The 27675-nt window shown below is 43.3% G+C and overlaps 1 protein-coding gene across 4 annotated transcripts in view; it reads left to right on the forward strand.

The window, feature by feature from the left end:
* zbtb46 (zinc finger and BTB domain containing 46) overlaps positions 1-27675 on the forward strand; it is a 99967-nt gene that overhangs the window by 51296 nt on the left and 20996 nt on the right. For all 4 annotated transcript variants that reach the window (XM_021316284.2, XM_021316283.2, XM_036132770.1 and 1 more), the window contains one exon: positions 22472-22753. In XM_021316284.2, coding sequence (XP_021171959.2) covers positions 22472-22753 — 282 coding nt within the window. The remainder of the gene's footprint in view (positions 1-22471; positions 22754-27675) is intronic.

Consider the following 27675-nt stretch of genomic DNA (forward strand, 5'->3'; position numbering starts at 1 on the left):
AGAAATTGTTGGTTTGAACTACGTATTCACTTTTCTGACAGTGTGATGACTTTCTTCTCTTGCTCATTTAATACAGAAAATAATGATATAAAAATGAGAACGTGACATCGCAGTACATATTATGTTGTGCATCCCAAAGCCTTGAAACACTGTCAATTTTTCCATTTTATTCCAAATACAGTTTCACTGTACAAGATATGTGGCAAGACTTGACAAGATTTAGATGTTTCAGAAACTGACTTTTTTGGACATTTGGAACATCCTAAAATGTTTTATTATCCCAACATAAACTGCAAATAAGGAGATGGTGTGAGAGATTCCTCAAGGTTAATACGCATAAGAAAAATCTACAAGCAGTAAACATGGATGAAGAAAATGAGAGTAGGGAAAAATGTCTCAGTTTGCAGACATTATTCCTTGTTCCATTTTTTGAGAATTTTTAAAAGATCAATAGCTTTTACACTGATTTATGTTTAAAAGACATCATTTAGCTTTTATTTGCCTTATAAGTACATGTTCAGGGAAGGATAATTTCACAGCTTGGCCTCTGGGCCACCTTCTGTAGGACATGCTCCTCCTAATCGGAGTCTGGTAAAGATGCCGAAAAACACTGAAACTGGTATTTTGTTCCTGGAGACAGAATAAAGGTGTCAGCATTCACAAACCGCGCTTTAAATGATCTGTATGTAGTGTAGCACAACCCAGTCTGGATTTGAAGAGTTTAAGTGTAATGGATGCTGAAACAGGCCTGATGCGAGTCGCCTCAGATGCTAGATAACGTAGTAAAACAGGCCTTTAGAACGCTGCCAAATCGGAGGCTAACTTCTCATGTTATTTTATAATTGTACCATACAAGTGTTTTTAAGGTTTGGACTCAAATGGCAAATAAGCTGTTTGTTTTCTCGAAGCAGGAAAAATCTAGACATTTTTGCTTGTTTTGGTTATGAACTACAACAAATGTAACTTAGAGCCTGTCTTTGTGGATGATCATAAAGTAATGATTTATTGAGCAAGCAGGTGCAGTTTGCAAAAGCAGAGATTTGACGGGCATGAATCTGAAAGCAAGTTCAGCTAAAATTTGTTTAAAAAAATCTGTTCTGTAGATAGAAAAAAAAAAAAAAAGATCCGGGTAACTAGTCCTTTGATCTCTTCCCTTCTGAGCAACTGGTAGCGTCAAAGGGTTATGTGACAGATCTAAAAAGACTGCAGTAATTAGGAGGAACGAGTACAATTTTAATTTGGAGCTCACGATCTCTGTTTTTTTTTTTTTTTTTCTCTCCTTGGTCCTTTGGTGGCCAGTTTTTTTTTTTCCTAAAATATAAGTAATCCTGGCAAATCTTGAATGCCTGGGGATCTTGAAGATCTTAATGGTTTAAAGAGACCCAGTTAGCTCCGTTCCTTCTTCAGAGCGGCATCAATGATTGACTTTGTCTTCTAGCGATAAGAGAAGTGCTGTGATGTGGCCTAGGAAGCCTCTTTTTCTCGTCGGCAGTGATCAGATAGGCTTCAGCGTCTGTTAGATCACTGCAGACATGAACAACGGCGCTGTTCACTGTGGCTTCTCTGCCACGCTTCAGCCAGCGATCACTAAGTTTGCCGAGAACAAACTGCAAACCTACTGCACACATCGGCCTGGCCTTAAAAAAAAAGTTTAATCTTAGAGCGCTTCATAGGAAGCTCCCTCAGCCTGTGCTCTGTTTCTCTCTCAGTTTCAGTCGACCTGAAGTTCCTCTTCCCCCGATTTGTTTATTTTAGAAAGGTGGCTTTGTTCTATTTACTGTACCCGCTCCCTCCTAGGCCTCTCCCCCTCGTTGAACCAGTTAGAAAAAAAAAAAAAAAAAAAAAGGGGAGCGAGGAGGAAGAGGAGAAGAGGGGGGTGGGGGCGTGATGTTTGGACAAACGAACAGCCCGAACAGGATATAGAGGTCTACAGCCCGTGGGTGTGTCGGTTTGGCCGTCACAAAGCTCACACACACACACACACGCACACACACGCACACACAATTGTGGGAGTGTTCCTGCTGGAGGGCAAAGTCTCCCTTCCTCTTGCACATTCATTCTCCCTTCATTCCCCCTTTCCGTCGGCCATCACACCCCTCCACACCTCCTTCCCTCAGACCTTTCTCTCTCCTTCATCCCCTCGTTCTTTCCTTTGTGACAGCCGGGCGGCTGAGAGGAGGGAGGGAAAAAAAAAAGAGTGTTAAAGATACAGAAGAGTTGGCCAACAGCAATGAGAATCTAAGAGGGAGAGGTCAAGATCACCACAGGGGACAATTATGGCTCGGGCTGTGTACGTGTGCTTGTTTGTGTGCGGTTCTTTTCTTGGTTTGATAGTTCCAGAGATGCTGAAGACAGTCCTGGAAGCCACTATCTGTCCTCAGCAGCAATTTATCCCCTCCTTCTCTCCTCTGTCCCTCCTTCCCTCAGTCTCTTTGGACCTTCTTTATCATCCTTTATCATTTCGCTCTCTCACTTTTGTTTCCGCCCGTTTCATACAGAAGCTACGGCCACTTTTTCAGTGCGATGTGTTTGTGTGTGTGTGTTTGTGTGTGTGTCTGATTATGGTTCAACATTGAGTACATGGGCTTCAAATTAAGGCAGGGCTGTGGGTGGGTTCGGCTGCCCCCCCTCATCAGTAGGTTTCTGCCTGTTTAATTGCTTGTTTAAAATTGGGACTTCCAGTAATCGGTTCAATGCAACACGTTATCTTCACAGTAATGATGTAGATCAAAAAGAACTAAATCTGCCTTTACTTTAAAACTCGCGAGCCTCAGCCTTGTTGCTTCTCCTTTGCCCCAAAATGGGCTCAGAGGTTGAAAAAGAGGTCGAAGCTGGTGTGCAGGGTTCGGTAAGTCAAATGGTAATTTATTGGGGTTTTATGCGATACACCAAGATAAATGTGAAGTGAAAGTGAAAGTAAAAGCGATACATGGTCTTAAATGATTTAGATTTTTCTTTTTCAATTAAAAATCTGAAAATTGTGCCATGCCAATACTTTGTCTCTACCAGCTTTGCACGACAAGAGGTTTGGCCTTCTATGCAAAACAGCTGAAGCGCATTAGGATCTGATGGAGAATGTCTCTGATCATCAGTTTTCAATTTTTGCTACAGATTGCGAGTTAAATTTGTGTTCAGACTTTGACTGGGCCCTTTGAAGAAATAAAGATGCTTTGATCCAAACTATTGCAGCGTAGCTCTGGCTGTATGCTTTGGTCGTTGTCCTGCTGAAAGGTGAACTTGTCCCCCAGTCTCAAGTCTTCTGCAGCCTGTGTTTTTTAAGGATTGTCCTGCATGCAGTAACATCAATCCGTCTGCTCCAGGTTTCCCTCTCCCTGCTGAAGAAAAGTGTCTCTGTAGCTGTCACCACCAGGTTGCCCTGTAAGGCTGGTTTGTCTGGGGTGAAATGCAGTGTATGTTAACCAGCACATGTCTCATCTGACCAGAACACCTTCCTCCATTTTGCTGCATCCTCTTTTGGAAACTCATTTACTGCATACAGGGCAGAGTTATGGATTTTACAACCTGAGCTGTGGCTCTTTGCAGCTCCTCCAGAAGGACCAGGGGCCTCTTGGCTGCTTCTCAGGTTAATGCTTCCTTCCCCATCCTGTCAGATTAGGTGAATCTTGGCAGGTCTGCACTCAGGTCCTTCTCTTTCCATTTTTTAGATGATTATTAAATGGCCCTCCATGAGGTGTTTAAAATTTGTTTTATACCATTCCCTGCTTTAAATGTATCCAACTTTGTCTCAGGACTTTCTGCTCTGTTCCTTGATCTACAGTACATTGTGCTTGTTTGTTCACAAATATTCTGATTTACTAATTACGCGACTAGATTTTTTTTTTATCTGTAAAGAAAAAAAATAAGTTGGAAACTATGTGTCCATAAAATTTTTCTTCACATTATAAAATCTATGCTAATCTATAAAAAAAGAAAATCCCAATAAAATAGACTGGATATTTTTTTTTGGAACTTCATCTAAGGAGTTTCCATCCTTGACTGTCTCAAGTAAATCAGCATTTTGTGATTTTTATGGTTTTATTTTTCAGCTTGAATAACATCAATCTTTTTTAACTTTTTAAAAACTTTTTAAAATTGTTTTTCTGGGTTCTTATGGCACTAGTGGCTCGTTTTCTTCGAAGTAGACTGACAGGAAAGGGGGTTTGAGAGTGAGGGGAAGACATGCAGTACAGGACCTCAGGCTGGAATCAAACCACATTTTTTTCCCAATTTTTTTCTCTCCAAAAAATAAAATAAAAAAATTGTATATAGATTTTTTTCATATAGATTTTATCCTGTCAAACCAGTATATATTTTGTATTCTTTTATTGTCTGCAAGTTTGACCAATCAATTCCACCCAGGAGCCCCTTGCCCCCTTTTTTATTTTAAACAATCAACTAATAATTGTGTATATGCAAATATATATATTGTTTCCCTTATAACATCAAGGGGAAAACATTGCTTCTTATCAGAGAAGTCAAAAGGTTAAACTTTTTCCATCCTCCCCTTATTCTGTTTCTTTTCATCCCTTCTACCCATTTTCTTCTTCAGCACATTTGCTTGAGATGGCCTGTCTGCCCGCAGCCTTTCACCGCTGAGCCTCCTTTTCTCTCTATGCCGCTTTCATTCTGCTGCAGAACACATAGCAGAACTTCATCATCTGTTATCCCCTGCCTAAAATACTTAAAGAACTGATATACCGATATACTCATAAAGGAAGGCTGCAGCGAATGATGAGCATTTTGTTGGTGAACCACAGTCTTTCATTTCAAAAGTTTTCAGCTTGCCCCTGTGGGTTTATGTACTTTTTTTTTATGAGTGACTCCTATAGACAGAGTTCATCTACCAGCAGAAGATCAGGTTCCATAGAAGATTCAGAGTCCACCATGGCGGGATATACAGTATATGTGATGAGTTTGTGTATGTGAGTGTGTGTTTGCTGGGGCAGGGTATGAAGACTTATACAGCATGGTTTCATGGTGACTGTAACTGTGGCTCTGGCAGGTTTTATTCTCATTTTTATTTTTTTTTATTAGCTTCCCCACGGTTCATCTGGCCTTGAAACCTCCAGCCTCGGTGTGTAGTTTCCTTGTGTGCCTGTGGTTATTTTTCATAGACAGAGGAGTGAGACAGCAACAGGGTGGTGTGAGGTGGGTTTGATAGCACCCCTTTCCCAGCTCGCTACCTTACCCTCTGTTTAGGCCCTGATAAGAGGAGCCACAGTCTGTGGGGGTTAGGGATTCCTGTCTGGCACGGTCGGACACAGCACACATAGAAACACGCACGCACCCTCGACGGGATCCGCCCGCTCCACATTCCTGTGTCCGGCTAAGGAAGCAGCCCAGCCGTCTTCCCCTCCACTCCCAAATTATCCCCTTCTCCTAAAGTCGCTGCATACTTATCGCACGCCCTGCTACCTCTCTCATCCAGACTTACACCCACGGAGCTCCTCCATCCACTGTTTCGTCTTTGGGATCGCTCCACGCTCCGCCGCAAAACATCGTCTCTACATATCTCCGGTGTTTCACCATAGCGAGTGCAAAAGACCTCCCAGTACGATGATGCAATGTCGCTTTCTGGCAGCGTAAAAGTTTGAAAACCGGAAATTTCTGGTGGTCATTTTTTTTATTTTCTATTTTAATCCATATTTCCCCTTCTAATTATTTACGCCTTTTAAAATCCTACAAAGTTTTCACCATTTCTTTCTATCTATCCCCGGCCTCCCGCCCTCGTTTTTGGGGATGTGTTACAGGGGTCAATCAGGGGTCATGTGGTCCATCTCTCTAATGGTTTCTTAATGAGAGTTAGAGAAGGAAGCAGGGAGAGGAGCATTTTGGAGAAGCTGGGTGAGAAATCAGCAATTCTGCTTACAGCCCTGATTCTGTGTATCTCTGTTGTGTCTATGCGTTATTGTGTGTGTGTGTGAGTGTGTGTGTGTGTGTGCGCATGCACATGTGCATGCATGTGCTGTTCGACTGACCCCTTGCTCCATTTCGAGGCCTTTCTACGCTCCACGCTCCACTCTGGGGAAAGAGGAAATGACATGTTTGTACCCTTGAATGAGCGTTGCAGCTCGTCACACACACACACGCTGCCCAAGGGATCTGGCTTCGGGGTAGAAGGGGGGGGGGGTCTTGTGGAGGTGATGGAGGAGACGGGGTGGTGGTCCACTCTTTAATTTGCATAGTTTCTGCTGATTTGATCATAAGTAATTAATCTCAGTGGCTCGGCTCAGCTGCGTTGGGGGTGGTAAAGATGAGCACAGACTTCCTCTGTGCACATGTTTGGTTTTCCGATGTCCTTCCTCAAAATCTATAGGTTTTACCGGGTCATAAGGTCACGACGGATACACATTGGTATTTTAAATCTAGCTGGGATGCAGAGAGCTCATTGTATGAAACGCAGATTTACTTCATCAGTGCCCGCAATCAGCTTTTTGTTGAGTATATAACAACGCGGAGGTACAATAAACTCTGATTATGCAATAAGGGCTGCATGTGGAGAGACCTTCTGCTTTGTTGGCATGAGACCTCTCAAAGCGTCGGCGAATTGTTTGAGGGTTAAAGCCCAATTCTTTCCTGCTTCATCTTGAGATTTGTTCAGCTCAAGATTGACGCAGGTCTCCTCTGATCTATGACCAATTAGCGCGCACCGAGCACCAGGTCTGGCAGCCTCGTCTACATCTCATCTCCCTCACTTCCCTCTCCTGTTGATCCCTCCGCTCCGCCGTCGCAAGCGGTGCGCCCCGTCCCTTTGCTCTGCCAGTTTTCCATCTTCAGCCCTCGGTTTTTCTCTCCATGGCACCGCACTCCTCCCATGCTGAGGCCAGAGCTCCACTCCATTGTTGGAGGCAGGTTGCCAGGGATACAGGCACAGAGAAGCACAGTCTTAACGTTAAGAGACGGGAGAGATGAGCAAAGAGAGGGAAAGGGAGGCAGCAGCCTCTCTGGCCACCAGGCAGCCCAGACAGCACGCTCAGGCTCTCCTGAGAACATGTAACGACCTCATGCTTCCCACTGTGTGCCCCTGAATGGACAAAGCAGAGTGACACCGACTGTTTGCGGGGGGAACCTTTTGTACTGGTTGCCTACTTTCCGCTCGCCTGTTGTGACTGCAGTATATGAGTGTGGTGGAAAGTCTTCGTGTGTTGTCTTTCTGCTCATTTGTCTGGCGGTGGAGGAGATGTTCTGCTCGTAAAATGTCCGCAGGAATAAAAGGATAAAAAGAGACAAGTAATGCCTATAATGAGTTCTGTGAGGGGGTCTTACTAGATGCTGATGTAAAACTTAAACACAGGAAAACATCTCTGCCGCTGACGTCTGGATTTTTGTCAAGCGAAAGGACGTCGGCCTGGTGCGCCGGTGCGATGCATGTTGGCCGTCAGCAAGAAGGTCCAGGGTTTAAATCCAGGTGGGTGCGGTGTGGAGTTTGTATCCTCTCTGGGGTTGTTTCTCTCTGGGTACTCCAGTTTCCCCCCATAGTCCAAAAACAAACACGCTGGGTTAATCGATTTCTCTAAACGCTTAGCTGTGAGTGTACCATGGTTCTGTGTTTCTATGTAGCTCATTGTTGGACTGGTGACTCGTCCAGGCCGTACCCAGAGATGACTGTAGGCAGGCTTCAATGAAGCTGCAAGAATTAAACATGTAAAGAGGCCCATTTTGGTAATCTTATCAGTTCTCACACAATATTTGGTACATTTATCTTGGATCATATGGGATCCAATATTTTAGTTTTTTTGTGTGTGGTTGTTTCTGACCCAAATCTGGGTTTTAAAATAGCAGCACAAAATCTCCAGCACAAAACATCTAATTTTTTGAATAAAAAAAAGAAAAAACACATACCGCATATTAAAATTGTTGAAAGGAAGACTTTGTATACTTACGTCTAGAGAAGTCATTGTTCAATTGTTTTGATTTGATTAATCTCTCATTTAAACAATGGTAAAGTTATATAGATATATAATTCAAAGAAGAGTGATATGTCTTAAAGGCATACTATGCAACATTTTTCAGTTAATTAATATGTTCCATACCGTTTTGGATGATTAAATGAGTCATTTCAGGTTGAACTAAGGTTTTCTCGGCCGCCCTGGTGGTCTGTGGGGGAAATACCGCACTTGCAATTGCAGGAGCAGTCGGCCCGCACTCACAGGCTCAGAAGTGTCGTGTGCATCGCGAGAGTCGGTCTTGCTTTACGGCGAGAACTGCTACACGCCGGCAGTGAAAGGTGTGCTCGTTGGTAGCGCAGTGGCGATATTTGTGCAGTTATCATGGCGGAACCAGCGAAAAAACAGCGAAAGCCCATGTTGGAGCAGGCAAGAAAGAGGAAAAGGGCTCTGGACAGAGAGAGGAGTTGTACACGGGTGAACATAGAAGGCTGCAAGGCTGACGCGGACCTCGCGTTTCTGCTGATGCGATTGTAAGTAACATTGTAGGGTTTCCCTCACGCTACCGCCTCGCCGACATTCCAAAAAAAATAATAATAAAAAAATAAAACTAACTCGATATGCGCGCCGCTCCGCTCAGCCGGTCAGCGGTGCAAAGTTTGTCCCCCCCCCCCCCGCTCCGCCGTGCATTGGAATGGTTTCTCTCTCTCTGTGTGCATGTTCATACTTTCACTGTGTTAGTCATTGTTTGTACTGCCGTTTTTTAGACGTTTGTATTCGTTGTGTTCGCCTGTCTGCTAAGCTCAAAACAACCGCGCCTGGCTTGACGGACAAACCAGGAGAACAGCTGAGCATCTTTACGACAGTGCACTTTTACTTTCGCCCTCTGGGGGGAGCCTCGCTGGAAAATCAACCCCGGTTGCATAGTATACCTTTAAAAGCCTGAGTCAAGTTGGGAAATGCTTCCAAGGTGTGATGCCTTAAGGTTTATTTTGGATTATTTCACCATGGATTCATGACTAAAGTGTAATAGTTATATGCATATATTCAATGCTTTGCAAAAGTGTTCTTGTGCTTTTCCGTATCTTGTGTTGTTACGATCACAATGCACCTTCTGCTTTTAATGCATTTAATTGTGATTTTATGTGATAGACCAACACAAAGTAGATCATCGTTGTATAGTAGAGGATCATTTAAGTAGGTTTTCAAAGCATTTTTACAAAAAAATCTGAAAAGAGTGATATGCTATGTTACCCCTAAATATAATGCAGCGTAACCATTTGCCTTTATCGGCCAGACAGTCAACAGAGTCCACCTGTGTCTAATTTAATCTCCATATAAATTCTGAAAAAAAGACATTGCCATCCTCTTTAGCTAACATGGTGGCGAAGGAGAGGTTTAATCAAAGAAACCCCTAGAGGAGCTACAGGGATCCACAGCTCAGGTGGGAGAATATGTTAGCAGGGCAACTATTTGTCATGGGAATAGCAAAACGTGTCTTTTCAGAGTGACAAATAGAAAGCTGATGTTAAAAGAAAGTCCTAAATATACTGCGTGTAGGTTGACACATGACGTACGGGGGGGAACAGCAAGCAGGTGGAAGAAGATGTGCTGGCCAGATAAGGCCAAGATTAAACGTTGTGCCTACATGCAAAATTCTGTGTGGTGGACCATAACCCTGCACATCAAGTGAATACTCCACCGCTGCAATGACACATGGCACCAAAAATACGGTAAATTCCTGTAACACGATAAAATGTAGCCATCTTAAAGAGGCGTTGAGATATTTACAAGCCACAGTAGACGGTACTGGTGCCCCATGCGTGCTCTTTTTATTGTTTCTACTTGCTTTTAAACACCGTGAGCTGTACAGTTAATTGCAGTATAATAGCATCTAACAGAAGATAGGATCTGCTGTCACTCATTCATATAAATATACACATTATCTCTCTGCCAGATTTAAGGCTTACCACCCCAGAAAGAAGAAGGCTTCAGAAGAAGCCTGTGCTAGAGGTAGTGTTGCCCGTGCACTCTCACAATAGTTGTGGCTACCTCACTGAAGTGAGCAGAAAGTTGTTGTTCTTCCTCAGCAAACAGCTCGTTTCAGCTTTCAGTTCAGACAAAGCACGGAGCGGGAGCGATCCTTACATGCATCCGTTTCTATCAACAATAACAACTTAAGGGAGCAGTCATGTCTGTCTTGATTTATCTGATTCATTCTGTCGTACTCTAACCCAGAACTGGGAATACTTTGTCACTCTTTGCTTGTTAAACTAATGAATAAATTCCCGCTGAGCTGCAATTCCAGCGATAGCTAAGGCCGTAGCTGGTCAGTGTGAGTTAAACACGGCGTTAAGACACACATCACAGGCTCACAGCGACATTCAGACCCAGGGTCTCCGTTGATTTCCTCGTCTACTTTCCGTTATCCGTCCTCTTTGTCTCTTTGTGTCCAACCTCGCCCTTAAAGCGAACCCAGGACCGAGCTCGACCGGGCCTTTGGGCTCGCTCGCTGGATCCTCCCCTGCGCTAGAAGCCAGAAAATAACTTTTCTTTCTGCCGCTCAATCTCTCAATCTGTCTCTCTTTGCTCTCAGCACAAAGCCCAGCGTGTCTGCCTTCCTTCCCCACCCAGCATTCTTTCCCCATGCAGACCTCTCCCCCGCTCTGTGTCGTTTTCTCCCCTTTGACTTCCCTCCTATCCACCAACTCGCTGCTCAGCCTCACCCTACCTTTCATTAGCCCACTCTTTATCTCACACACTCACTCGGCTGCCTCTCTGCCCCCTCAACCCCCCCCCCACCACCACCACTCCGTCTCATGCTCCTATCTCTCTAGCTTTTCACGCTTCCCTCCTCTCTTTTCTCCTCCCTCTCTCCCCACTTAGTTGCTTTGGCTTTTGTTTCTGATACATCTTCATTTATTCCTCGCTCCCGCTCTTTCCCTGCTGACCCTATTATTTTTATATTCGTTCTCTCTAACTGCCATCACTCCCCCTCTCTGCCTCTCTCTCTCTGCCTCGCTCCCACTCCTCTCAGTCCCTCTAAGCTGCATTAACTCCCCAGATTACCTTGAGCCCTGCAATCCTCCATCCCCCACGCATTCACCTACTCTTCTTCCCCTCCCTCCCTTCCTTCCTCCACTCATTCACTTGCTCACTTTAGCCCCCCCCCCCTCGTCCACATCAAGGTGGTTAATTTTGAAAACGTGCACAGGTCTTTGTTTTTATGTCACCTCGTTCAGATGTAAACGTCTAAACGGTAAAAGATGAAGCTCGTGTGCCTTATGGCCTCAACGGAGTTGCTATATCACTGCAAGCATCTGTGAAGGGACTCAGGTAGTCAAATTAATTTTGAGTCCTGTCGCCACTTTAATGACCTCACTAACGGTCCGCTGAGTTAATTTCAGCTACGCTTTTTAACGCTTCAGTTGGTTTTTAAGCTAATGTTTAACGCCGTGATCAGTGATGTTCTCCCTGCTTCACTCAGGCATCAAGTAACGTAATATTTAGAGATTAAACCAAGAAATCGAATCATTGCGTGATTAGAAGACTGAGTGGTTTTTCCACAGTACGCGCTGCCAACAAGCGCTGGTAACTCTCTTTGGTGTGGATGTCAGTACTCGTTGTAGAAGACCCAGAGTCAGTTATTTTCAGTATCAGTAAGAACTTACAAATGAAGTCAGATTAAGCAGATGTGAGAAACCCTTTTTAAAGAAAGTTGGATATTCTACCGCCTGCGTCTCCGGACTGCGGGAGCATGGGAAAAGGAGATAACAGAAAAGTTTAACAAAACACATGAATGTTGCTGTTTAATCCTTTTTTTATTTTTAGCTTTTAACCTTATTCATTGACTACGCTGATTATGGAAACATTGCTCCGGTCCTTAAGGCCCGTGTGCTGTAACTTTTAGACCTGTCTCTAGAGAACTCTCATGCATGCTGAGCGGGCAGTCAGCAATTTTAGTCCGGTAAGTTAGAAAATGGAGATATTTAAAAGTTGCTAGACATTGGCGCTCAAGAGCAGGGCTCTTAGACCCCCTGATCGGCATCTTCTAGCAAGTACACACAGAGACGGCTGTTTTAGTAATGCTAACAAGAAGCAAGCTAATAGCCAGAAGGAGCTGCTAAAAACAGCTTAAGACGTTAACAGGTTGTTTTATTTGTTGACTGGTCTATCAGTGGCGTGGTATAGCCTCTGGTTCTTGTATGAATAATTAATGACCACCTATACAGCAGGAATCTTTAACGCTGTTCTTATGTCTTATCATATCAGTTCTAATGGAAAAATCGGAATATAAATATCCTTTATTGTTCCGTGGTGGGGATTAGCAGGTGTACCAGAAGCAAAGAAAGAACTTTAAAAAAATCACAACCAAACATTACAAAAGCATAAAAAAATTCAAATGAATTCCTAAACCTTGATTAATTATAAAGGGAAATTAAATGTATTTTTCGAAGTTTGTAAAATTATTTCTTGCAGAATATTCCTGACAAGAATGAGATTGTGTCCATGTTACCAATTGGAATGATTTATTACAATTGGAAATAATGATCCAAGAAAACTACAACTGTACGACACAGGCATGCTGGCACCTTTTTATATAGACTGGAATGATATATAGTCTGCATTTTTTTCTCAGCGCATGGTTGAAGTGATTTACATCCAGCACAGCTGACCGAGTGCATCACTGGCACAAGAGGGTGGTGAACCAGCAAGACGTACACGACTGATAACGGCTTCTGTCTAATTAGGAGAATTAGAGGAAAGCTGGTCAGCTAACAGGTTAATAATTAATTAACACCTACAAAAAGCCTTTATTTGAGCCAGGAAATTCTACATCCTTTTTTTTTTTTTATGGTGGGCAGGTGTGAGATGTGAAATCTGCAGCTCAATCTCCTGGATAGTTTTTCTTAGTGGCTGTGATTGGTTGTTTTGTTTTCAGTCAACTGATGACCCTGTGTTTCAGCTTACTGAGCAGAAATCATTGTTATTCATACTGGTCTTCTGTTTATGGTTAAAACCGTTTAGCAACAAATGTACACCCTGACTGAAGACGCACATAAACTGTGTCCAGAGTACAGCAATGTAGTTTCTAAATTACAGAAAGCCTTCAAGAGCTCAAAAATAATCCAATCACCACACTTTCTTTGTGTAACTGCTCAACTGTTTAAAGGTGAATAATCTGATGTTATTGAAAAAAGAAAGACATTTTGTCATTTATACTTCTGTTGCCATATTTCAACTAATTATTTATCATGTTTTGTACATTATTTGACACAACGATATCTATTTGAAAACAGACAATGTATAGCTTAAACATAAATGCCACCAGCTGATGATTCATACCAGAGTTAAAATAACTCACACCTGCAGTCACTTATTAAGATCCTATGAGGTCAGACCTGGTTGACATCAACCAATCACGACAGAGTAGCCGTCGAGCCGTTCTAACCAAGCACCTAATGTTGCTGTTAGGCCAGTAGTTTTAAAATCAGGAGCGTAAGCGTGAATGAAAACATGAGCTCGAGACTGTTGCTCTCTTTTCTTGACACGGTGCCTTAGTATATATTCATCTTTTATACTTTTCCTCGCTTTTCATGTTACAACCGTCAACGACAGCGTATCTTATGAGGATTTTAAGTGATAGATCAACACAAAGTTTGCATTCATCCGCTCTGGGTCAATACTTGGTAGAAACACGTTTCTCTGCCAATAAAGCGGCAAGTTATTTTAGGTTTGCAGCATTCCCACACCATGATGCTGCTGCCAGCATGTTTCGCTTTGGGGAGAGTGGGTTCACTATGATGTGTAGTATTTGTTTTTCCCCCCCACACACATAGTATTTTGCGTGTAAGCCGCAAAGTTTTATTTTAATCTCATCTGAGCAGATCACCTTCTTGCACGTCTGCTGCCTCGTGGCAAACTGCAAACCGGGATTCTTCGCACAGATGGACTCTATTTACTTCACCGGCTAACTTCTGAAGCTCTGAATTGATTGCCCTGGATTTTATTGAGGGTTGTCAGAGTAAGGAGGTCTGAAAACAAATCCAAGCCTCGCTTTTATTTCTAAGTAATAAGTAAAAAATAATGATTTTATTTTTTTTCTTATTTCATTATCTTATGCTACTTTGTGTTTGTCTACTTGATAAAATCTCTGGCAGAACTATTCAAATTTGTGGTTCCTGCTTAACAAAATGCGGAAAAGTACAAAGTGTATCAATACTTTTCCGAGGCTCTTTCTTACATATTCATAAGACCACCTTAATCTAGACATAGACTCAAACACAGAGGGGAAAAAAAAAGTATTTTTCACATTTAGCAGCGTGGTGTACTGTACTAGTCCTTTCACACACTACCCTCCCTCCCACAGCCTTTGTAACCTCCCCCTCACCTCTCCTTGCCTCCCCTTCACTTACCCATCCACCCACACTCCATCACCCCACCGCTCACCTCTCGCCCCACCACTTTTGCAATCGTGCTCCTCTCTCCTCCTCTCCTCCCCTCCACCCACACTCTCTCTTTTTCCTCAGAGCCCCCAGCAGCAGTACCACCATCACTACCAGCACCATCGTATCCCTCTCCCCTGTCCTTTACCACTCTCTTCCCTCTGTCCACCCTCCCTCTAAAGCCTTCAGGCCATGCTTGATTTATGCTCGCCCTCCCTTACCATAACCACCATCACCACCACCCACCCCTTCCCTATCTCTCCGGGAGGTTGTGGCCCGGCTAGTCCCTAAAAACAACAGAGGGAGAGGAGAATAACAGCCTTCCTTTTTACTTTCCATCCTCCCCTCCTTTTTAACCCGGCATTTTTTTCATTCCCCTCTCCCACACTGCTTTTTAAATTGCCTCTGAATTCTTGAGCTGTTTTAGTGCCTCACTCCCCCTTTTCAGCTGAAATTACTTTTTTACCCTCTCAAACTCTGGCGTGCTGAGGAAGCAAGTTTCACCTTCCCTCCCCTCTCCTCGTCCACTCGAGAACAAACGCGCCCGGGCCGCACATTCATCGCGATAAAAAGGTGGAGACGTCGGGAACAAGATGTTGGGATGCCGCGCATGCAACACATAGGAATCTCGTAATGCCCTGTCCTCTCTCTAACCCCAGGCTGCCCGAGCCATTAACCCACGCAACTTGGGGCAAGGCTCCTTTCTCCGTCTCTCACCGTCACACACATTTACTCACAAATATACTCAGTGAGAGTCTTTCTCCTTTGTTTGCACTCACCCTACAAACATGCACCCAGGCCCCTGCTTTCTGCTCTGACAGCTCTCTTGTGGTCGACAGGCCTCAGTAACTCATTGCTTAACCACCATAGACTTTTTTCTCTCCCATTGTGTCGGCTACTGTCTCTGTTGATTTGAAGGCTTGAAAGATTTTTTATTTTTTTTGTATGTTGTACAACGCGTCTTTGTTTTTCCTCAGTAAATATACTTCCAATAGGCTTAGTGGCGGCAAGACATCCACACCATATTGTCAGGAACAACCAAAGTAATCCACATATTGACAGTAATTTTACATAGCTTAAATTGTGTGTCATAACATGGAATGACGCAAGAAAAGCATAGATGGCATAATTAAAGGCCCGTGCACAGAATGCATGGGAAAAAAATCAGAGAATCCAGCTGAAATCTGTCAGCACTTAGAAAGCAATCCTTCTGAATAACAGTGCAAATTTATAGGAAAGATCCTATTTTTCCATAAACCTGCGATTACAGTAAGTGCTCCTCACAAGATTTCGATAGGATCACTGGAAGATACTGTTGGAGAAGACCTATAGTTGACAGATACAACTTTTTCCATTAAAACAGTAAAGGTACTCAATTAGTCGGTTCCCTCGTGGAACAGGACTCCACTGCTGAAGGAAAAGCACGCTAAAGCTTCAAGCGTGAAGCGGAACGTTACGACAAACCAGTGAAATGCCGGGAAAATGTTGCCTTGCCACAAGAGACCAAAGTTCAACTCTTTGGATGTTGCACACACCGTGTTCGTTGGAGGAGTAGCACTGCATATCCCCCCCCCCAAAGACATCACACCAAGAGTGAGGTTTAGGGGACAGTTTAGGGAACATAAAGGTTTGGGGCTGCTTCTCAGAATATGCTACTGGCAGATTTCAGATAATCCCCAATGAGGATCCAGTTGAAAACCTATGGAAAGACCGGAGGACCAAAGCACACAGGAAAGGCCAGAAGCATCGAGATTTGACAGTCCGCGTAAAAAGCATAGGTTAAAATCACGCCTGAGCAGTCCCTGTGACTGTGTGTGCTATACAGAACACATTTTGGAGATGTCATTGGCTTTTCTAGGCATTGCATCCATTTTAGTAGCATAATCCCATGCTAATGCACAAATCTTGAGTCATCAACTTATTTAATTTGATTTCTTTGTCAGAGTGCAACACCGTGCTTGTTTGGTGTGCGTTTCATTTTATTAGCTCCATCATAAATATATCCTCCGATAATAACGTTGACTAGTCGAATACTTATTTTCCACGCTGTATGTGTTTCTCTGGGTGTTAAAAAAAAAAGCGTATCCATAAACAGCCAGGTCACAGTTGCCTGTTTTTGTGGGAAAGTAGTAGATGTGTGTGTGTATATGTATATTCGGGGGGGGGGTCGATCCGTCAAAGGCAGTATTTTTTGTTAAAATAGAAACTCCCTCGCACAAGAGCCTTCGGATCACACAATCAGAACAGAGGATCAGAGGTCAAACCGGGCCAGCTGACCCTTTCCTCCCCCTTTCAGGCCTCGCCTCACCTCCGTTTTACTGCCTCAAAGTGCCTGACTGTAACAACACACCACCCCTTTACACACACACACACACACACACACACACACACACACACACACACACACACACACACACACATCGCTGTGATATACAGTGCAGCCTCCAAGCACAGCATATAAAACTGCATCCTCCGTCCATTAGCCATAACTCGCTCAGTATTCCTCGCAACACATATAAAGTACAGCCAAACACACACATCTTTTATTCCGAGTCTCATTCCTTCTTTTTTTTTTTTTTCCCCACTCGGCTCTGACATAGCTTACAGCGTCGCTCGCATTAACAAAGAGAACCACCATTTCTACATATTTGTCTCTCCTTTTTAAAAAAAAGGTTTTTTTTTTATTTAGCATAAATGTTGAAGCCAAGGGTGCCCGGCTACCATGGCAACCAAATTAAACGGAGGATCTCTTCAGAAAGCAGAAATCTAAATTATTCGGACTCTTTTATGAAGGGGAAAATGAAAATTCTTTCCACCGTACAGAGGACGCTTCAGTGTAAAAGCAGAAGAAAGGAACTGAGAGGGGGAAAGAAAAGATGAGGAAAATCTCATTGTCTTTTTTTGGGATCTGACCATGTAGTTCAAAGGCATATCTCTTGCCATTGTAATTCATAGGTTGTCTCATGACACTGAGCATATTGTGCATAAAGGAATGATGTAACAGCAGTGTCTCTACAAGACGAGATAAACCTATTGCGTTTGAAAGGCGCCACATTGTGCGTGTTTGCAAATCCTCCACAAAAAACCAAAGCATGCGCAGGAATGATGAAATCCATAGGATGGGGAGCTCGGGATTAGGTGCGACTTGTTTCTGGTGCCGTGAATGATTTTATCTGTCCGAGCAGGAGGATGTTTGAGGAAAACACCATCAGCAGAGACCAGATGAAGCTCACACATGTGAGTGGGGATTATGGGGTACATTCTGCTTAAGTGTTGTGAAAGCCTGTTTGCGGGTGGCTGAAAAGTAATTCTTTTTTCATTTTACCCCAAGTCTTGGACATGTTGGTGTCTATATATAGGTGTACCTCAATAAATTAGATCATCTTTGAAAAGAAGAAACATATATATATATATATATATATATATATATATATATATATATATATATATATATATATATATATATATATAGTCATTACTTTTAGAGTGATTTATTTCAAACATTCATTTCCAGTCATTTTGATGGCTGTGGCTTCAGCTACAAAAAAGAAACTAAGCTCTGTTTTTAAGACTATTGCATGAGACCAATAAAAAAATATGTTTTATTTCACACACATGTCACAGCTGTACATTGTTTGCACTCAATTCTTGGTTGGGACACTTTTTGCTTTAAATCACTGCATCAATGCAACATGACATGCAGCCTGTGACTCTCCTGAGGTGTGAAGGAATCCCCGTTGTTTTAATAGCGTTCCTCAGCTTGTTTGCGTTTTTGCGTTTTTGACAATACTCCATAGATACTCTGTGCGGTGTAGGTCAAGGGAGTCTGCTGTCCTGTTGAGCATAGTTATACCATGGTCATTACACCAGAGACTGGCACTTTTGGCATTGTGGGCAGTTACCAAGTCCTGCAAGTAAATTAATTCAGCATCCCCACCTCCCGATTAGGAGCTCCAAAATATCTTAGTAGGCGGCTTTACTGACTTTGGACATGACAACTGTAAACCAAGACCATGGCTCACTAAAACAACCCAGACTGTGGAAAGTCCATACTGGACCTCAGTTAGCTGAGCAAAGTGTGGGCAGATTAGTCTGACACATGTTGGGAGGAGCCACCCTGTTCGTATACTCTAATGCGGGGAAATATTTACAGTGTTAAAAGTTTTGATAACTCACCCGAGATCCCAACTTCCTCGCTAATCCTCCAGGCGAGGTCCTTTACTGTCTCTGTAGTGATAGCTCGGCTGATCATAGATAATAGGATGGGCACAAATGGCGCCCATGGGTTTTTCCTCCATTTTTCGACTTCCCAGCTTTATCATGGTCCCTCGGTGCCATTGGAAAGTCCAACACTACTAATTTTCTGGTCTTTCTGATTGCTAGACACTCTGCATCCAGCTGCAAAAGTTGATATTTTCAAAGTCACTCCTGGAGGTGCGTCCACCGTAGACGTTGCATGTAAACCAGATGCCCCTGACGCTCAAAACGAGTTCGGTATGAATCACCATTAGGTGAGATGCTCCTGACAATGTCTTTGGATGCAGCACTCTGCTTTTGTGATGACCCACTATGCCTTGAAATATATCGCCTTCTATGAGATGACATTCCTTTTAGCACATATGTGACTTAATGATGCAACCGATTTTCGTGAACAAGTCTACAGTATGGCGTATGGCGTATGGCGTGATTGATCCATTGTTACTGTATGACTGTGAGGAGGGCCGACATGTTCCATCTGTGGATCTACATCCCCAGAAGATGCTGGAAAAAGTGGTCAGAGGTCATTCAGTCGTCCGATAAATAGATGAGTGGAGGGACACATGGGGGTCAGAGATGACGCTCTTTTCTCTGCCTCCTTCGCATCTTCTCCCTCCAATTGTCGGTCTCCCTTTGCTCTGTGTGTGTGTGTGTGTATTGTTGTTGTTGGCCAACAGCAGATCTATGTTATTGATTGACTCCTGTGGCTGCTGGGCTGCCCACTGAAGGAGGGGGCAGAGCTCTAATGAATTCCTGCTCCTCGTGCCCCTTGCGCCAACCCCTACACCCCCTTCTTAATTAACTTTGTGTGTTTTTTGTGTGTTTGCGTGGGTGTGAGTGTGTGTGTGTGTGTGTGTGTATGGATGCATGCAAGTATGTTTTTTGTGCTTCCTCCCCTGCTCCACTCCCCCGCTTTCTGCTCTCCCCTATGTTTTTTTTTTCTTTTTGCTTTATCTGCCTCCTCTCTTTATTCTTCTCCTTCAGTACTAACCCTTCGCTTTTTCTATCGTCTGATGAGTCTGATAGTTGAATGGGGGCACAGAAAACTTTATATGGATGTCACTCTTATTTGTCACAGCTTGTCTCCTTCCCCCGGTCACTATATCTAATTCAGATCTCTACGTTGCTCAGATCTATGTACGTGTAACCGTGCGTACAGAAAAGATATCCATCCGCAGATCTGATCTGAGCATCATGTCTGTACTCAACATGAAAAATGACTGATTTTATATGTGTGTGTGTGCGCGTCTGTGTGTGTGTGAAAACTGTAGACCCATCGGTATTCCAGACGTGCCGGCAAACTACCGTTTCTGTCACCTTGACCATCTTGATTCCCCCTGCAGTAGACAGCAGCTCTGAGCTGCACAGCAGACACATTTCCCTGTGCTCAGTGTAGTCGGAAAAGACAGTTTCATTTCTTTCCTAGTCGTGTCTCTTTTCCGTGCTCATCAAACGGGTGTTTTTCCTTCACTTTGTTGGAATTTCAGTTGTCTCTTATGCGATAATCACACATTTCTGCTTATGTAAATGCAAACGTATGGGATAGACACGCTCAAAAAAGAACGGGTGACTGAAAATCACTGGATTTTTTCATTTAACTCATAAAAATCTGATGCCTTTGTATTCAGCAAACCAGTCAATAGGTTGTAAAACAACATTTTGCCACAATTGCAGGCCAAGTCTTTTGCGGCATATGTCTCTACCAGCTTTATTATATATTTAGAGAGTGAAACGTGTGCCATTTTCCATTGGAGAAAAACTCAAACGAGCTCAGTTGAGTGGAAGGAGAGCATCTGTGAACATCCATTCTCAAGTTTGCCGCTTGATTTAGGTATTTAGCTCCACTGATCTTCCCATCAACTCTGATCAGCTTCACTTTTCCTGTTAAACAAAAGCATCCCCAGAGCATGATGCTGCTGCCACCACCACAACCATGTTTCACAGTGGGGGGTGGTGTCTGTGTGTTTTATACGTTGTTAGTATTCCACCGCACATAATGTTTTTTAAAGGTTCATAGCACCATCCTCCACATATTTGCTTTATACTATACATAGCAGCCAACATTTAATTCATTTCAATTAAATTTCATTTATATAGCACCAATTCATGATACATGTCATCTCAAGGCACTTTACAAAGTCAAATTTAATCAAATCATTCCAATTGGTCACAAGGTTTCCTATCTAAGGAGCAGATTGCATCAAGTCTTGACAAGCGGCTTTCACTCCTCCTGAAAGAGCGTAGAGCCACAGTGGACAGTCGTCTGCATTGTCCATGGATTTGCAGCAATCCCTCATACTGAGCATGCGTGAAGCGACAGTGGAGAGGAAAACTCTCCTTTAACAGGGAGGAAAACCTCCAGCAGAACTAGGCTCAGTGTGTGAACGGTCATCTGCCTCGACTGATTAGGGGGTTAGAGAAGACAAAGCAGAGACACAAAAAGCACAGAAGCACACACTGATCCAGGAGTCCTTTTTATGTTATATGGTAATAGCGGATGATCTGTCTTCCCTGGATGATGTGTCAGCTAACAGAACGCCAGACCAGGTGTACCTAATATGAAGAAAAACTGAAGGAGAACAAAAACGTAGAAGCTGAAATAACAACAAGCAATGCAAATTGGAAAACAGTAGGAGAACTCAGCGGTGACGGTGGATTCTGGAAGCAGTTGTTTGAACTGGATTTTATAAAGAGGTAACAGACTAAATGGTGCTGAATACAAAGGCACACCACACTTTTTAGATTTTTCTAAGTGCTTAAGTCATTTTTTCATTGTGCATCCTTGCACAATAAAGGATTCTGATTCTGAAATGACAGGTCTACTTTTTCTCCTGTTCGTTGAAGACGTTTCACCTCTCATCCAAAACCACAAACTTCTTCAGAACTAAAGAAGTCAGTGGCTGCAATGGGGGTATCAATACTTTCGCGTGGCCTTGTTTGTCAGAACGTCTTTCTGTTAGGAACAGTCTCACATCATTATGCACAACTTGCCAGCTCCTTTAAGGCAAATCTGCATTAGCGCTCAGATGTCTGTGTTTGCTTTAGATGCAGACGATCTTGTCGTTCAAAATCTTGAAGCCGGCGATGCGTCTCTTCTGTGTTTTCCTCTCTCTAACGGAAAGCAACCTTACATTAGGGAAATGTCAATTAAGAGACGTTGAAAACATTTTTGTGTGTATGTTCGTGTGTGCGCGCGCGTGTGTGTGTGTGTGTTTTTGCTGAGCTGTCGTCAGCAGTGTGGTCTGACAGTCTTGTAGATCTACAGAGAAACATCTACGGCTGACAGCATCGCCCTGCTTTCAGTGACTCTGATGGCTAAATGCGCACATGCAGACGCAACAAACAACACTGCGCCTGTGTCTGCCTTCTCTCTCTCTCTCTCTCTCTCTCTCTCTCACTGTCTCTTTATGATCTCCTTGTTTTTAGTGTTGACTGGTAATGATACGGTATGTTAGGGAGTAAAGCAGAGAGGGAGATGAATCAGAGCCGTGACGCTCGTGGTACTTGCTGCTGAAACCTCTGCGCGTAAATGTTGAATTTCCTCTTCTCTTTTTTTTTCCTTTTTTTTCCTTCTTTTGCTTTTTGCACTTCAGCTGTTCCCATCATCAGGTCAAACCCCTTAAACTGCCAAAGTGACAACTTTATGAGCGTTTTTGTTGTTTTAACATGCCTTTTTTTTCCCATCCGCTTTGTCAAGAGTGACAGGATTTTCAGCCTGTAGAGAACCGTGTAATCCCTGAAATTAATTACCACTGTTCTCTGGGAGACATCAAACATTATTAAATTTCTTTTTTTTTTCTGACGCTTTTGAAAAGCACTTCAACTCACTGAGTCAGATCTGCATACTCATCCTTTGTTACCTCCTCTTTTTTTTCTGTTCAGGGGCAGACGTGACCGAACCCAACAGCTCAGACAGCCGCGGCGAACGCCTCGATTTCTTCCTCAAGCAGGAAGAGGCTCTCGCCACAGAGCCAGGTTTCCTGGGCGCCAACGAATCGGAGGAGGCCAGCGGAGGAGCGGGAGGCGGGGGCATCTCATCCGTAGCCAATCTGAAGGCTGCGCTGATGAGTAAGAACAGCCTGCTGTCGCTGCGGGCTGAGATGATGGGAGATGATAACCCCTTGCTTTATGAGTACCTGCCCAAAGGAGGACACTCCCTGTCCTGTAAGTATCTATTTAGAGAAGCTGTGCTCCCACTGCTTGTTACACACCTCTCAGCCAGAGTACCTAAATATGTCACCCCGTCAGACGCAGCATACAGTGCCTTGCAAAAAGCATTCATACCCGTTGAACTGCGTTTAACTTGTTATCGCATTCAGCAACTTTTAATGCACTGTCATTGGAATTTGATGTGACACACCAACACAAAGTAGTGCATACTTGTGACATGGAAGGTAAAGGATACTCTGTTTTCAGAGCCTTTTACCAACAAAAGCTCAAGGAGTCTGGCATGCATGCATATTCAGCCTTCTTTATTTTGATGTTCCTTAATAACGTCCAGAGCAAACATCTGATTGCTGAAAATACAGCCGTTCTGTGAAGGCCTCAAAAGGTTCGTTTGAGAACATTAGAGAACAAACAGGACCAAGCCAACCAAGGAACACACAAGAAACAGGTGCGGAGAAGTTTATAAGCGAGGTTGGGTCGTAAAACAAAGAACACACCCTTCCCATGGTAAAACATAGTCCTGGCATCAGCATGCTATGGGGAAGCCGCTCAGAGTCTGTAGGAAGATAAAGCGAGCTAAATACAGCGCATTCTTTAAAGGATGTGGGACACGTTCACTTGTGAGTGCTCACCCAAGGCATCTAGTGTTTGGTCCCTTTTAAATATGCATGGGTCTGTATGTACATGCATGTTTGGGGATATGTACTTGCTTTGTATGCAGTTTTATTTATTTTGACTATATGCTTTGTGCATGTAAGGATGTATTTATACGCTCTTTTCTAGCTAGATACTAAAAAAAAGTTAACATTTTATGTTAATTTAATAGACAATAAAGTATATTTTTTTGTCCTATCTTATGGTATGGAGGTTACACACTCCTGAGGCTGCAGTGGAGATTCACTTTCCAGCAGAGCGGCGACGCTAAACAGACCGCCAGAGCGACAATGCAAATGTTTAGTTCAAATTGGCATCATAGGTTTTATAAGGGTCCTGTCAAAATCCAGATATATTTTTGGAGATGTAGTTGCAGCGGACATGTACAGTAACTGATCCGACAAAGCATTGATTCGGGACAGCTAAATACAAATGCAAGCAACACTTTGCAGAGTTTTTCAAAAAACAAACAATTGAACACCGTGTTCCCTTTCTTTTTGTTGCTGCACATGTCAAAATATGACTTTTGCAAGGCATTATATGTAGATGATAGTGTCCTAAACAGCACTAAATGTCCATCAGCAAGTTTACACACATCACTCTCAATGCATGTGTGTCTTTTATTTGTATGTGTATGTGTGTGTGTGTGTGTGTGTGTGTGAGTGGTGCCATGACTACTGAGCAGTGACTAAGTGAGAGAACATTTTGCAAGGCTCTCTCTCTCTCGCTGTCTTGAGAAATTTTCTTGCTTTTTTTTTTTTTTCTGCAACAGTTTTTTTCGTTGTTGCCTGTCAGTGGGTCTGCCACTGAACTTCACAGAGGCAAAATAAACCACCAGAACAGACAGTCATTAGCTCACATTGCTCCACTGAGCTACGAAACAAAACTTTTACAAAATCTATCAAACGTGAACAATGCATTTTTTTGTGATTTCTAATTTTTGTTTCCCTTACAAATGTGCTTTGAACACAAATGTAGACATCAAGTATGTCCATTACTTTAGATTAGATTTTTTACAATTTATTTGTTCATTTAGAACCTCTGCATTTAGTAAATCTTCTCTTTGTTGTAACACTACGTCTTGGCAATTGCTCTCACAACACTGGAAAGCTTGTTTTATTTCCCTTTTAAATTGTAGATTTGCAAGGAAAATGCATTTGTGGGTTGAGCATCAGAGTTCAGTACGTGCTTTCCTCCCGTGAAAAAACTTGCCAAATCCTCTTTGCCAATACCAATCAGCTTTTGGTAGCGGTAGTGCGATGGTCTGGGTTTATCAGAGACACCGAGCCCAGAATTGAGGAGTGGAGAGGATGGATTGACCTGCCTGCGGTCCTGTCCCCAATGCCACTGAATAGCTCTCTGATCAGCTTGGGCTTGTTGTTTGTGCCAGGGTGGCCAACACAATCATGTTGGCTAACTTGAAGAATGGGATGCCGTTCCCCAGCGCTGCTGCGTCACCAAGCTGGTGACCGGCATGAGGAAGAGGAGGTGCCAGGCTGTTGCGGTTTTGTATTGTATTCCCACACACACCCACACAAGATGTTTGTTCAAGTGGATAAAGTTGTAAATCACCGATACGGCACGGTTCTTCATACTTCAATTCGTTCATCCTGTAAATATGGTTAGGGCTGAGTGATATGTGCAAAAATGTTATCACAATATATTTTTCTCTATTTAAGGGCTTCAATAATTATCATGATACGTTTTTAAATTAAAAAAAAACTTGTTTCCAAGACGTCCTATGTTTCGATGCAAGCTTACAGAACACATTAAAATAAATAATTGCACATTGATTAATGACATTTAATCACGATGGCTTCACGATGGTGCAGTTGGTTGCAGCAAGAAGGTCCTGGGTTCAAGTCCCGCCCTAGGATCTTTCTGCATGGAGTTTGCATGTTCTCTCTGTACATGCGTGGGTTCTCTCTGACAGTGTAAAAACGTGACCATTAGGTCAATTGGCCTCTGTAAATTGCCCTTAGGTGTGTGCATGGTTGTTTGTCCTGTATGTCTCTGTGTTTCCCTGTAATGGACTGGCGACCTGTCCAGGATTTACCCCGCCTCTTGCCCAATGGACACTGGTGACAGGCACCAGCACCCCTTGACCCTACACAGACAGGCGTGTATAGATAATGCATGAATAAACTCTTAAAATGTGCAGGACATAATGGATTAATATTGATACTTTTTCAGCTAGGATCATATTGATGTATAAATCCCTTTTGCAATTCAGTTAAAAAGCGTAAATATGTTTGAATACGATCAAAAAAATCCCGACTGTTAGCAGTCTCTACTCCATCTCACAAACATGCTAAAATAATGCTGCCCCACGTACATGAATTTTACATTTTCTGTTCCTCTGTAAATTGCAGAAATTGTTTTTATTTTTGTTTTTTTGCCTGGCACTGAGGGATACTAAAACAAAAGTCAAAAGCCAAATAAGCTGCTTGACGTTGGCAGAGAGGATTTGGCAAGTTTTTCATGAATGCAGCCCACATACTCTGCAGCTCGACCCATAAATGCATCTTCATCACCAATGTGGGACCATTCGAAAGGGAAATAAACAAGCTTTCCAAAGGTCTAAAATTTATTCCTCAAAAGTATTGTTGCAAAACAAGTGTGCTTAATTTATCTTTACATTATATTTGCATATAATTAGCTGTTGCTGTTTTTTTTTTTTTTTCACTTCAGATAGTTTCGTATTGTTGACTAAACTACTTCATATTAATACATTAATAACCCGCAGAATGAATGTGTAATTTGTCTATCACAAGATATTTTCTGTATTCCTTCTCTTTGTTTGCGGCTCGCGTAGCGTGTTAAACTGTCGGTGCGTGTTGGTGTGTGTGTGCGTGTGGGTGCGTGGCGGTGTGAGCGCGTATTTGCTCGAGTCCAGGTCCGCGTGGGCACATTTTGTGAGCGCAACTTCTGGATTTGTTTCCTTTTGCTTTTACTGCCGTGTAATTGGATCTTTTGTCCAGAGTTCTGCCTGTTTTCTGTGAGAGGAAGAAAGGCAGAGGGAAGGGTACAACTCCGAGCCCAGTCGCATCTATTGAGCTGAGCCCCACTCACCTGCGGTATAAAAGAACGGGCCAAGCCTGAATAGACCGAAACACACACCGGTAGTCGCGCACGCTTGCGCGCTCGTGTCGCTTCGGATCACCCCTTTTGTGCGAGTGTTAAGTGTGTGGGATTGAGATGTTTGGCTCAGAGAGGAGAATCAGATGCTGTCACTGCAGAGACAGCCTCAGAAAACACAAGCGGTGGCTTTTGGATGCGCTCTAGGACGTTACACACGCAGTCAGCCTTGACTATCTGAAGAAAAGCTTCGGAGAATTCCGAGAATGTTACTCATTTGTTCCCTGCATGGGAAAGTGTCCTGAATGGGTCCTATATCTGTATTTCACTTGTCACCAGAGAAACCTCAGGGAGGGTTTTTTGGTTAGCCCAACACTATTTTGTATTCGCTTCACAATAAGGGGTTGGGGAAATAGGCTTGCTGAGATGGCCAGCAGCCTCCCCTCCCACCCCAGGTCTGTCCCTGTGTCTAAATGAGGACAGAGGATAAACAAACACTGTACCTTAGATTACTGGGCGGAGAAGTCTGCCTGCTTTGACAGATCGCTGCTCCCACCGTCACTCCCTCTCTCTTTCCAGCCATTCAGCTCCGTTCCCCCCCTCTCCTGTCAGTTCTCCTGTCTTCTCTTCCTTCCACCCCGCCTGTAACAGCCTTGATGTACTTTTATCCATCTCGTGCTGTTTCCCTCCTTCTTTCCCTCCATCATGTAGTTCTCCTTCACCCCACCTTAACACTCATTCCTCACACTCTCCTTCCCGTTCTGCATTTCTTCTTTCTATGTGTCTCGCTTCTGGCCCTTTTCTCTCTCTCTCTCTCTCTCTTTTTTTTTTTTTTTTTTACTTTAGCCGGGGAGCATCAAAGCATGTTGCTTTAAAATCCTGGGAACATATTGATCTGGGCAGGGTGGAGGTAGAGCAAGGTCACCTGGTCCAATTCAAGAGAGACCGGGGAATTTTAGCAAAAGGCCTTGATACAGAGCTTCTGTTGCTCTTATTTTTTTTTTTCTGTACAATCACCTTTCTTGTATGATTCATGCACTCCAAACCTGACAAAAACACAGTTTGCGTTGTCCCGTTTAATTCTTTCTAATCTGAACCAGCCGCCACCCTGTTGACATTACATGGGATTCTGACACAAAGCCCCTTGTATTTACTATTCTTTGCATGGGACAAGGACTAGATCCTCC

Source organism: Fundulus heteroclitus, unplaced genomic scaffold, assembly GCF_011125445.2.
Source record: "Fundulus heteroclitus isolate FHET01 unplaced genomic scaffold, MU-UCD_Fhet_4.1 scaffold_54, whole genome shotgun sequence".
In the NCBI taxonomy this organism is placed as follows: domain Eukaryota; kingdom Metazoa; phylum Chordata; class Actinopteri; order Cyprinodontiformes; family Fundulidae; genus Fundulus; species Fundulus heteroclitus.